At 44.4% G+C, this 12,325-nt stretch overlaps 1 protein-coding gene across 1 annotated transcript in view; it reads left to right on the top strand.

The window, feature by feature from the left end:
* Nucleotides 1-8,221: 8,221 nt before the first annotated feature.
* Nucleotides 8,222-12,325, top strand: part of LOC139376408 (sulfide:quinone oxidoreductase, mitochondrial-like) — a 28,518-nt gene continuing 24,414 nt past the window's right edge. Inside the window, exons 1-2 of the mRNA XM_071118978.1 lie at nucleotides 8,222-8,323; nucleotides 11,185-11,427. Coding sequence (XP_070975079.1) covers nucleotides 11,203-11,427 — 225 coding nt within the window. The 5' untranslated portion in view covers nucleotides 8,222-8,323; nucleotides 11,185-11,202. The remainder of the gene's footprint in view (nucleotides 8,324-11,184; nucleotides 11,428-12,325) is intronic.

The raw sequence follows: 12,325 nt of genomic DNA, 5'->3' as shown, positions 1-12,325 counted from the left end.
CTCTTTAAATCTGCGTATTCCTCCAAAGCTCAGTTGTCCTGAGTCTGCACAACTCTGCCAGGACCTAGGATCAAGAGAGACACTTAAGTGTTTTAGTACTATATTTCTTGACACAATGATGAAAATAATCATGGCCTCTAAACCTTTAAGCTGCATACTGGACCATATTCCAACTAAACTACTGAAAGAGCTGCTTCCTGTGCTTGGCCCTCCTATGTTGAACATAATAAACTGCTCTCTATGCACCGGATGTGTACCAAACTCACTAAAAGTGGCAGTAATATTTTTTTAAACTATCAGCCTATATCGTATCTCCCATACCTATCTTTCCGATTTGGTCCTGCCGTACATACCTCCACGTACGCTACGGTCACCAGACGCAGGCCTCCTAACTGTCCCTAGAATTTCTAAGCAAACAGCTGGAGGCAGGGCTTTCTCCCATAGAGCTCCATTTTTATGGAATGGTCTGCCTACCCATGTGAGAGACGCAGACTCTGTCTCAACCTTTAAGTCTTTATTGAAGACTCATCTCTTCAGTAGGTCCTATGATTGAGTGTAGTCTGTCCCAGGAGTGTGAAGATGAACGGAAAGGCACTGGAGCAACGAACTGCCCTTGCTGTCTCTGCCTGGCCGGTTCCCCTCTCTCCACTGGGATTCACCCCCCCCCCCCCCCCCCCCCCTTGGGTTGTGCCGAGGCGGAGATCTTTGTGGGCTATACTCGGCCTTGTCTCAGGATGGTAAGTTGGTGGCTGAAGATATCCCTCTAGTGGTGTGGGGTCTGTGCTTTGGCAAAGTGGGTGGGGCTATATCATGCATGTTTGGCCCTGTCCGAAGGTATCGTCAGATGGGGCCACAGTGTCTCCCGACCCCTCCAGTCTCAGCCTCCAGTATTTATGCTGCAGTAGTTTATGTGTCGGGGGGCTAGGGTCAGTCTGTTATGTCTGAAGTATTTCTCCTGTCTCATCCGATGTCCTGTGTGAATTTAAGTATGTTCTCTCTAATTCTTTCTTTCTCTCTTTCTTTCTCTCTCTCGGGGGACCTGAGCCCTAGGACCATGCCTCGGGACTACCTGGCACGATGACTCCTTGCTGTCCCCAGTCCACCTGGCCATGCTGCTGCTCCAGTTTCAACTGTTCTGCCTGCGGCTATGGTATCCTGACCTGTTCACCGGACGTGCTACCTGTCCCAGACCTGCTGTTTTCAACTCTCTAGAGACAGCAGGAGCGGTAGAGATACTCTTAATGATCGGCTATGAAAAGCCAACTGACATTTACTCCTGAGGTGCTGACCTGTTGCACCCTTGACAACTACCTGGCCTGATATTGGCCTGATATAATCTCCACCCGGCACAGCCAGAAGAGGACTGGCCACCCCTCACAGCCTGGTTCCTCTCTAGGTTTCTTCCTAGGTTCTGGCCTTTCTAGGGAGTTTTTTCATAGCCACCGTGCTTCTACACCTGCATTGCTTGCTGTTTGGCGTTTTAGGCTGGGTTTCTGTACAGCAATTGGAGATATCAGCTGATGTACGAAGGGCTTTATAAATACATTTGATTTGATTTGATCTGTGGACACAACATGTTATTTTCATGAGAGAAACTGACCAGGTGAAACTATAATCTCTTATTGATGTCACCTGTTGAATCCACATCATTCACAGACCGTTTAAAGAATAGTGTTAAGCCTAGAGACAATTGAGACATGGACTGTGTATGTGTGCCGTTCAGAGGGTGAATGGGCAAGACAAAATATTTAAGTGCATTTGGACGGGGTATGGTAGTAGGTACCAGGCGCACCGGTTTGAGTGTGTCAAGAACTGCAACCCTGCTGGGTTTTTCACGCTCAACAGTTTCCCGTGTGTATCAAGAATGGTCCACCACTCAAAGGACATTTAGTCAACTTGACACAACTGTGGGAAGCATTGGAGTCAAGCATCCCTGTGGAACGCTTTCCACACCTTGCAGAGGTGGCGTAGGCACAGATACTGAGTGTACATAACATGTTGAACACCTTCCTACATTATCTTAGTAGCACTCCTCTTTAGCCTTCATAACAGCCTCAATTTGTGAACGAATTGATGTTCCAACTGTTTTGTACACTCAGTGTAGGTCTTAAACGTGTCTGAGCCTATAGTACTCCACTGCCCAATCAGCTCTGGACTTCCCCACTGGATCTCTTCACATTTACATAATTTAGCAGACACTCTTATCCAGAGTGAGTTACAGGAACAATTTTAGTTAAGTGCCCTGCTCAAGGGCACACTTGAGATTTTGCACATGCAACTGACATCACGATAATGAACTAGCTTAGCTAATGAACTAGCTTAGCTAATGAACTAGCTTAGCTAATGAACTAGCTTAGCTAATGAACTAGCTACGTTGGTCGAGGTGTGCATGACCAGAATGACACAGATCTTCACAGTCTTGTATCATATTTAGACTGTGAACATCTAAGCAGAAATGTTGATTGACTCTCTCCAGTGGCACATGGCCTACAAACTATTGCATTATTCTTAAATGTCGACTTTGTACACGGAAAATGGTCCAACTCTGCCTCTTTCTCAATTTTCAAACTGAAATGGGGTGTGCCTTGGGTGGTTCATCGATGTGTCATTCTGGTCATGCGTGCCGCGAACAACGAACGCAGCTCCAGGCTGCCATTCATTACGCACACCTGTCACCATCATTACGCGCATTAGCGATCACTGGACTCATCTAGAGTCCTTCACTTTGTTGATTGTCCCGTCTATAACTGTCTATAACTCCCCCATTTGTTCCCTGTGTCAGCATTAATTTTTATTTTTTTTAATTTTTATTTCACCATTATTTAACCAGGTAGGCAAGTTGAGAACAAGTTCTCATTTACAATTGTGACCTGGCCAAGATAAAGCAAAGCAGTTCGACACATACAAAAACACAGAGTTACACATGGAGTAAAACAAACATACAGTCAATAATACAGTAGAAAAATAAGTCAATTTGAGCAAATGAGGTGAGATAAGGGAGGTAAAGGCAAAAAAAGGCCATGGTGGCGAAGTAAATACAATATGGGCTTGACAATCTGGACCCTCTATTCCTGAAACTATCCGCCGCCATTGTCGCAACCCCTATTACCAGCCTGTTCAACCTCTCTTTCATATCGTCTGAGATCCCCAAGGATTGGAAAGCTGCCGCAGTCATCCCCCTCTTCAAAGGGGGCGACACCCTGGACCCAAACTGTTACAGACCTATATCCATCCTGCCCTGCCTATCTAAGGTCTTCGAAAGCCAAGTCAACAAACAGGTCACTGACCATCTCGAATCCCACCGTACCTTCTCCGCTGTGCAATCTGGTTTCCGAGCCGGTCACGGGTGTACCTCAGCCACGCTCAAAGTACTAAACGATATCATAACCGCCATCGATAAAAGACAGTACTGTGCAGCCGTCTTCATAGACCTTGCCAAGGCTTTCGACTCTGTCAATCACCGTATTCTTATCGGCAGACTCAGTAGCCTCGGTTTTTCGGATGACTGCCTTGCCTGGTTCACCAATTACTTTGCAGACAGAGTTCAGTGTGTCAAATCGGAGGGGCATGCTGTCCGGTCCTCTGGCAGTCTCTATGGGGGTGCCACAGGGTTCAATTCTCGGGCCGACTCTTTTCTCTGTATATATCAATGATGTTTCTCATGCTGCGGGCGATTCCCTGATCCACCTCTACGCAGACGACACCATTCTATATACTTCCGGCCCGTCCTTGGACACTGTGCTATCTAACCTCCAAACGAGCTTCAATGCCATACAGCACTCCTTCCGTGGCCTCCAACTGCTCTTAAACGCTAGTAAAACCAAATGCATGCTTTTCAACCGTTCGCTGCCTGCACCCGCACGCCTGACCAGCATCACCACCCTGGATGGTTTCGACCTTGAATACGTGGACATCTATAAGTACCTAGGTGTCTGGCTAGACTCTGAACTCTCCTTCCAGACCCATATCAAACATCTCCAATCGAAAATCAAATCAAGAGTCGGCTTTCTATTCCGCAACAAAGCCTCCTTCACTCACGCCGCCAAACTTACCCTAGTAAAACTGACTATCCTACCGATCCTCGACTTCGGCGATGTCATCTACAAAATTGCTTCCAACACTCTACTCAGCAAACTGGATGCAGTTTATCACAGTGCCATCCGTTTTGTCACTAAAGCACCTTATACCACCCACCACTGCGACTTGTATGCTCTAGTCGGCTGGCCCTCGCTACATATTCGTCGCCAGACCCACTGGCTCCAGGTCATCTACAAGTCCATGCTAGGTAAAGCTCCGCCTTATCTCAGTTCACTGGTTACGATGGCAACACCCATCCGTAGCACGCGCTCCAGCAGGTGTATCTCACTGATCATCCCTAAAGCCAACACCTCATTTGGCCGCCTTTCGTTCCAGTTCTCTGCTGCCTGTGACTGGAACGAATTGCAAAAATCGCTGAAGTTGGAGACTTTTATCTCCCTCACCAACTTCAAACATCTGCTATCTGAGCAGCTAACCGATCGCTGCAGCTGTACATAGTCTATTGGTAAATAGCCCACCCATTTTTCACCTACCTCATCCCCATACTGTTTTTATTTATTTATTTTTCTGCTCTTTTGCACACCAATATCTCTACCTGTACATAACCATCTGATCGTTTATCACTCCAGTGTTAATCTGCATAATTGTAATTATTCGCCTACCTTCTCATGCCTTTTGCACACAATGTATATAGACTCCCCTTTTTTCTACTGTGTTATTGACTTGTTAATTGTTTACTCCATGTGTAACTCTGTGTTGTCTGTTCACACTGCTATGCCTTATCTTGGCCAGGTCGCAGTTGTAAATGAGAACTTGTTCTCAACTAGCCTACCTGGTTAAATAAAGGTGTTCTCAACTAGCCTACCTGGTTAAATAAAGGTGTTCTCAACTAGCCTACCTGGTTAAATAAAGGTGTTCTCAACTAGCCTACCTGGTTAAATAAAGGTGTTCTCAACTGGCCTACCTGGTTAAATAAAGGTGAAATAAATAAAAATATTAAAAAAAATATAGCAAGTAAAACACTGGAATGGTAAATTTGCAGTGGAAGAATGTGCAAAGTAGAGATAGAAATAATGGGGTGCAAAGGAGCAAAATAAGTAAATAAATACAGTAGGGGGAGAGGTAGTTGTTTGGGCTAGATTATAGATGGGGTATGTACAGGTGCAGTAATCTGTGAGCTGCTCTGACAGCTGGTGCTTAAGGCTAGTGAGGGAGATAAGTGTTAATGTTAATGTCATTATGTGTTCATGTCCAGACACTGTCCTGTCCTGTTCCATGTCCATTGCTCCTTAAATGTTCACTTCCTGTACCTGCTTCTCGTCTACCAGCGTCAATCCTTACAGAATGCTGACACCGGGGCCTCCCGAGTAGCGCAGTGGTCTAAGACACTGCATCGCAGTGCTAGCTGTGCCACTAGAGATCCTGGTCCGAGTCCAGGCTCTGTCGCAGCCAGCCGCGACTGGGACACCCATGGGGCAGTGCACATGCATCATCCGGGTAAGGGGAGGGTTTGGCCGGCAGGGATGGCCATGTCCCTACGTCATGTTTCAGCCGGCCCATCAGGCTCCCACGCCGGGGATCGGCGGGCTCCCATGCCTCAGCCGGCTCGCCAGGCTTTCATGCCTCTGCCGGTTCATCGGGCTTCTACGCCCCAACCGGCTTGTCCAGCGCCCATGCCTCGGCCGGCCCATCAGGCTCACCCAGGTGGGATGCCGTGTGGCGCCCCTAGAGGGGGGTGGGGGTACTGCTACGCCTGCTCCCGCTCTCCCTCTCTGGAGTTCGAGGGCACCAGGCTGCCCTTCATTACGCACACCTAACATGGCCAGGTCTCTGACCTCCTTCTATAGGCTGCCTCGTCGTTGTCGGTGATCAGGCCTACCACTGTTGTGTCATTGGAAAACTTAATGATGGTGTTGGAATCGTGCCCGGCCGTGCAGTCATGAGTGAACAGGGAGTAGAGGAGAGGACTGAGCACGCACCCCTGAGGGGCCTCTGTGTCAAGGATCAGCGTGGCAGATGTGTTGTTACCTACTCTTGCCACCTGGGGGCAGCCCGTCAGGAAGTCCAGGATCCGGTTGCAAAGGGAGGTGTTTAGTCCCAGGGTCCTTAACATATTGATGAGCTTTGAGGTCACTATGGTGTTGAATGCTAAGCTGTAGTCAATGAATAGCATTCTCACATAGATGTTCCTTTTGTCCAGGTGGGAAAGGGCAGTGTTGAGTGCAATAGAGATTGCATCATCTGTGGATCTGTTGGGGCAGTATGCAAATTGGAGTGGGACTAGGGTTTCTGGGATAATGGTGTTGATGTGAGCCATGACCAGCCTTTCAAAGCACTTCATGGCTACAGACGTGAGTGCTACGGGTCGGTAGTCATTTAGGCAGGTTGCCTTAGTGTTCTTGGGCACAGGCACTATGCTGGTCTGCTTAAAATATGTTGGTATTACAGACTCAGACAGGGAAAGGTTGAAAATGTCAGTGAAGACGCTTGCCAGTTGGTCAGCGCATGCTCGCAGTACACATCCTGGTAATCCGTCTGGCCCTGCGGCCTTGTGACTGTTGACCTGTTTAAAGGTCTTACTCACATCAGCTGCGGAAAGCGTGATCACACAGTCTTCTGGAAACAGCTGGTGCTATCATGCATGGTTCAGTGTTATTTGCCTCGAAGCGAGCATAGAAGTAGTTTAGCTCGTCTGGTAGACTCTTGTCACTGGGCAGCTCTCGGCCGTGCTTCCCTTTGTTGTCTGTAATGGTTTGCAAGCCCTGCCACATCCGACGAGCGTCAGAGCTGGTGTTGTACGATCTTAGTCCTGTTGTTGGTGTTGTTCAATCTTAGTCCTGTATTGACGCTTTGCCTGTTTGATGGTTCATCGGAGGGCATAGCGCGGGATTTCTTATAAGCTTCCGGGTTAGAATCCAGCTCCTTGAAAGCAGCAGCTCAAGCCTTTAGCTCAGTGCTGGGCTATGTACAGGTGCAGGAATCTGTGAGCTGCTCTGACAGCTGGTGCTTAAGGCTAGTGAGGCTAGTGAGGGAGATAAGTGTTAATGTTGCCTGTAATCCATGGCTTCTGGTTGGGGTATGTACGTAGGGTCAATGTGGGGACGACGTCATCGATGCACTTATTGATGAAGCCATCGATGCACTTATTGATGAAGCCAATGACTGGTGTGGTTTATTCCTCAATGCCACCGGAGGAATCCCGGAACATATTCCAGTCTGTGCTAGCAAAACACTCCATTTAGCACGATATGTTACATTTGGTATGAAGACCAGGTTGCATATAAGGATAAATTCACATTTTTTTATGGGGCGAGATTGGTTGGCTTAACAGGGTAGAATGAGGTACGCAAATAAATATTGCAATTTTAATCAATAATCATGCATTTATTTGGAAAAATACATACTCAACAAAAGTGCACAAATAGATGTTTACATCGATGGCTAAATCTATGTGCAAATTGTATTCGTCATATCCTAAGTAGAGATTCAGTGAAGGCCACAGATGACGTGACAAAATTAATTGTTTCAGTTAAAAACAACATATTTTCTGATATTTCAAATCAAATCAAATCAAATTGTATTGGTCACATACACATGGTCAGCAGATGTTATTGCCAGTGTAGCGAAATGCTTGTAGTGTAGGGAAATGCTTGTTAAATAAATGTCATGTTTCTTACACGTTTTTACAGGGGACATTTCAATGTATATAAATTAAGCTTTTTAAATTAGATGTCGGTGATCCAATGAACTTAAAAAAGGCCTGAGGAACTAAAAAAAATACAGGTTTAATAGAATGACCCAGCTATTGTTTGAACTGGTTTGAGTCTCGGTTTTGTGAAATGAGGCCAATTTGTATTTACCGTCGCCTTAATCTAGTCCCCAGACACTTCTTCCAACTTCCGTTGTGCGCAATAGCCTGGGGACGAGGTTACTGTAGCCTTGACTGCCCTAATTGGCTCTGCAGCGACAAGTGGTGCGTTTGAAAACTATAGAAAGTTCTCTCTTTTTCTTTTCCGTGTGACTTTACCTGGAACTTTTTTGAAACCGGTAAGTTAAGGTGGTTTGGAAAGTCAACCGGGTAAAGGTGGAATAATTCGTGCCCAGTACGTTTTAAAACGATGTGCCACACTGAACGCGACCCAGGTCATTCTGAGTATTATGCAATCCGTGACACTCTCGAGGCGTGTGTTCAAAAAGATAGACCAGTTTTTAATAGAAGTCTGTGGGTAGATCGCCAGCTTGCAAGGATCATATCCCGTTTTCGCAATTTCCTTCATTAAATAAGGTAGGTTTCTACCTTGACAGAATTGTTGGTGTTTTCAAGACAAAACATTTAATACTTTTTTTTTTGCGGTGAGCTTCTTTTTGGTTGATTCTGATACTTTCCAAGTGGGGAACTGAGTTTATCTTTCTACGAGTTTCCAAGTAGAAAATGTCGGAGTTTCCGAGTTCCGATTTTTCTTGAACGCGGCAACATGAATAGGGTTTCTCTGCATGAGTTATAACTTATTTTGATTTATTTAACTAGGCAAGTCAGAACAAATTCGTATTTACAATGACGGAGCTACCACGGCCAAACCCGGACGACGTTGGGCCAATTCTGCGCCGCCCTTTGGCACTTCCAATTACGGCCGGTTGTGATACAGCCTGGATAACTTTGATTGCTAATAACTTCTGAGAATAAGCTGTTGTTGACTTCAAATAACCTTTCTCTACACAATTTATTTTTCAACAAAACACATAGATGTAGCCTACTATGTGCATCGGCAATGAAGTATGTTGAATAAGTAATATTGGTCGTGAGACAGCTACGCACTATGCGACAACACAATTTGATGTCGGGTCAATATACTGTAGCCTCAATCCACTATAAGCATGGACCGACGGCTTTTGGACTAGCAATGATTTCCAATTTTCACTGATACCGATTGTTGGTCCGGATTTGGCCCAAATCCGGAAGTCTACACTTGGTTCAGATTTGGTCAGACCAGCCATGATTTGGCCCAGGCCAAAACAGGCATCTGATTGGGGTCCGGACCAAATCTGAACCAATCATAGAGTACGTTTACACGCACACTACTAATTTGATATTAAAGTGATTATGACAGAAGGCGGAGTATGGCTTTAATCATGTAACCATGCACCCTATTCTTCTGATATTGATCGGTGTAAGGTCATATTCAAAGTAAGAATGCGCCGATTAAAACGTCTGCTCGCTTAATCAGCTCAACCTCCCTCTTTCATACGTGATTGAAGTGAGTTCGGGAAAAATTGAAAGTATGCGTTTTCACATACAAACTTTATATGTCCGAACTCGGAATCAAATAGTCTTTGCAAAAATAACACGGTCACTGTGGCAGAACGTTAATTTGGATTGAGTTTCTGCATTTATCAAAGTCCCATCAGTAGCCTGATTTCAGTACAGTACTCCGGCCAGCCTGTTGCACCAGTTGGGCATAAACAAGTTGGTTTTAAATGCTAAATCGGCGTATATACGTCCGACTTTGGGATCAGAATTTACACCTGTTGCACAAATAAAATAAAAAAAGACTAGTTTTAGCTAAATCCGGCGTAAGCAATATGCGTTCATGAGATTTGATGCTTCATACGGGTGGTTGTTAGGCAGTGCCCGTTACTAGGCTGTTACGGTCTTCATGGCAGTAATAAACTTTGCAAGACGTGTCCTCATTACTTCGCAAATCCCACCACTATGTATGCACGTTTTCTTAACCACAAGTGGATGAATCAACTAATAGTTATTGTGGTAATGAATATCACTGAATTACGAAAATATTGGAATAAAGTAGGCTAGTGCCACTGAAGGAATGTATTATATTGTTGCTTTACAGCCCCATGAATGGGGCAGTAGTTATCGCGCTGCTTTGAGACAAGCGTGGGGACTCGTCTTGATTATCAATCAATGTCGGATTTTTGTTTTCATGGAATTTCCGTTTGTATATTTGGTTACAATTAGGCTGGGAAAATGTTAGCCCACGCAAGTCTAAATTAAATAGTTCCCCCAAAACACCAGTCTCAACGTCAACAGTGAAGAGGTGACTCTGGGATGCTGGCCTTCTAGGCAGAGTTGCAAAGAGAAAGCCATATCTCAGACTGTCCAATAAAAATATTAACATGGGAAAAATAACACAGACACTGGACAGAGGAACTCTGCCTAGAAGGCCAGCATCCCGGCCTTGTGCCTATTCACCTCTTCACTGTTGACGTTGAGACAGGTGTTTTGGGGGAACTATTTAATGAAGCTGCCAGTTGAGGACTTGTGAGGCGTCTGTTTCTCAAACGTGACACTAATGTACTTGTCCTCTTGCTCAGTTGTGCACCTGGGCCTCCCACTCCTCTTTCTATTCTGGTTAGAGCCAGTTTGCGTTGTTCTGTGAATGGAGTAGTACACAGCGTTGTACGAGATCTTCAGTTTCTTGGCAATTTCTCTCATTGAATAGCCTTCATTTCTCAGAACAAGAAGACGGACAAGTTTCAGAAGAAAGTTATTTGTTTCTGTCCATTTTGAAGCCTGTAATCGAACCCACAAATGCTGATGCTCCAGATACTCACCTAGTCTAAATTATATGTTGTAATCTTCATTTGGCTCCTCTTTCCTATATTAAATGGATAAACAAATAATTATTGTGTTATAATGTTTACTTTATTAAGAATGTATGTGGCAGTTGAAATTTGGCCCAATGTCTCTAATGAGCACTTTTTAACTTTCATTCAGAACCGAAAATTTAATTTTTAACGCCCGGAAAATACGTATATTCAACATCTGGAAAATGTACCTGATTTTTAATGTCCAGAAAAGTATTTTTAACATGATTTAACTTACTAGGAAAGCCTACTATAAAATAGCATTGGTCACTTGCATCGAATACGACCTTAAGGTGAAATGCTTACTTATACGAGTCCTTAACCAACAATGTACTTTTAAGAAAATAGAGTTAAGAAAATATTTACTAAATAAACTAAAGTAAATACTTAAAAAAACATTTTTTTTAAAAGGTGCTTGTTTTTATGTTTGCAGACATGCGCCCTCTGCTGTTCATTCCTTTGACTACACTGCCTGTCAATAATCTGTCACTTTAAGCCTATGTAATCATTGCAACTGAATTCTGACTTTTTAATACATTCTAGAGATACAGAAGGGAATACATGGCAACAGTGAAAGTCATGCACCGGCAGCCAGCCCTGTGGAGGCAGTGCCATAGGACGGCTGGTATTGGCGTCTGTCGTCTCCACACCAGCAGCAGCAGTGCCTCCTCCAAAGAGCATTACAAGGTCCTAGTGCTGGGAGGAGGAACTGGGGGCATCGCAATGAGTGCTCGGATGAAGAGGAAGCTAGGGGCGGAAAATGTGGCCATAGTGGAAACCAGTGAGGTATTAAAGACAGTTGTTGACTGCTAAAGGGCGCCATATTCTCTATAGCATCGGTGCTAGGGAAAGGGGGATACCTAGTCAGTTGTACAACTGAATGACTTAAATTGAAATGTGTCTTCCGAATATAACCCAACCCCTCAATCAGAGAGGCCTACAATCTACAGTCAATCCAATGTGCCTTAAGAAAGTATTCATACCCCTTGACTTATTCCACATTTTGTTTATATAGCCTTTATTCAAAATAGATTAAAAATATATAATTCTTACCCATCTACACACAATTTATTGAGAATGAAATACAGTATTCATTTACAAAAGTATTCACATCCTTGAGTCAATGCTTTTTTAGATTACAGCTGCAAGTCTTGCTGGGTAAGTCTCTAAGAGCTTTCCACACCTGGATTGTGCAACATTTGTCCGTTATTGTTTTTAAAATTCTTCAAGATCTGTCAAATTGGTTCTCACTGCTAGACAACCATTTTCAGGTCTTGCCAATGATTTTTAAGTAGATTTAAGTCAAAGCTGTAATATGGCCACTCAGGAACATTCACTGTCTTCTTGGCAAGCAACTACAGAGTAGATTTGGCCTTGTAAAATTAGGTTATTGTCCTTCTGAAAGGTGAATTCTTCTCCCAGTGTCTGGTGGAAAGCAGACTGAACCAGGTTTTCCTCTAGGATTTTTCCTGTGCTTAGCTCCATTCTGTTTATTTTTTTATCCTGAAAAACTCCCCAGGCCTTAATGATTACAGGCATACCCATAACATGATGCAGCCACCACTACGCTTGGAAATATGGAGAATGGTTCTCAGTAATGTGTTGTATTGGATTTGCCCCAAACGTAACAATTTGTTTTCAGGACAAAAGTCAATTGCTTTGTCACATTTTTTGCAGTTTTACT

Source organism: Oncorhynchus clarkii, chromosome 2 (assembly GCF_045791955.1).
Source record: "Oncorhynchus clarkii lewisi isolate Uvic-CL-2024 chromosome 2, UVic_Ocla_1.0, whole genome shotgun sequence".
NCBI lineage: Eukaryota > Metazoa > Chordata > Actinopteri > Salmoniformes > Salmonidae > Oncorhynchus > Oncorhynchus clarkii.
This window is presented reverse-complemented; position numbering and strand designations above follow the sequence as displayed.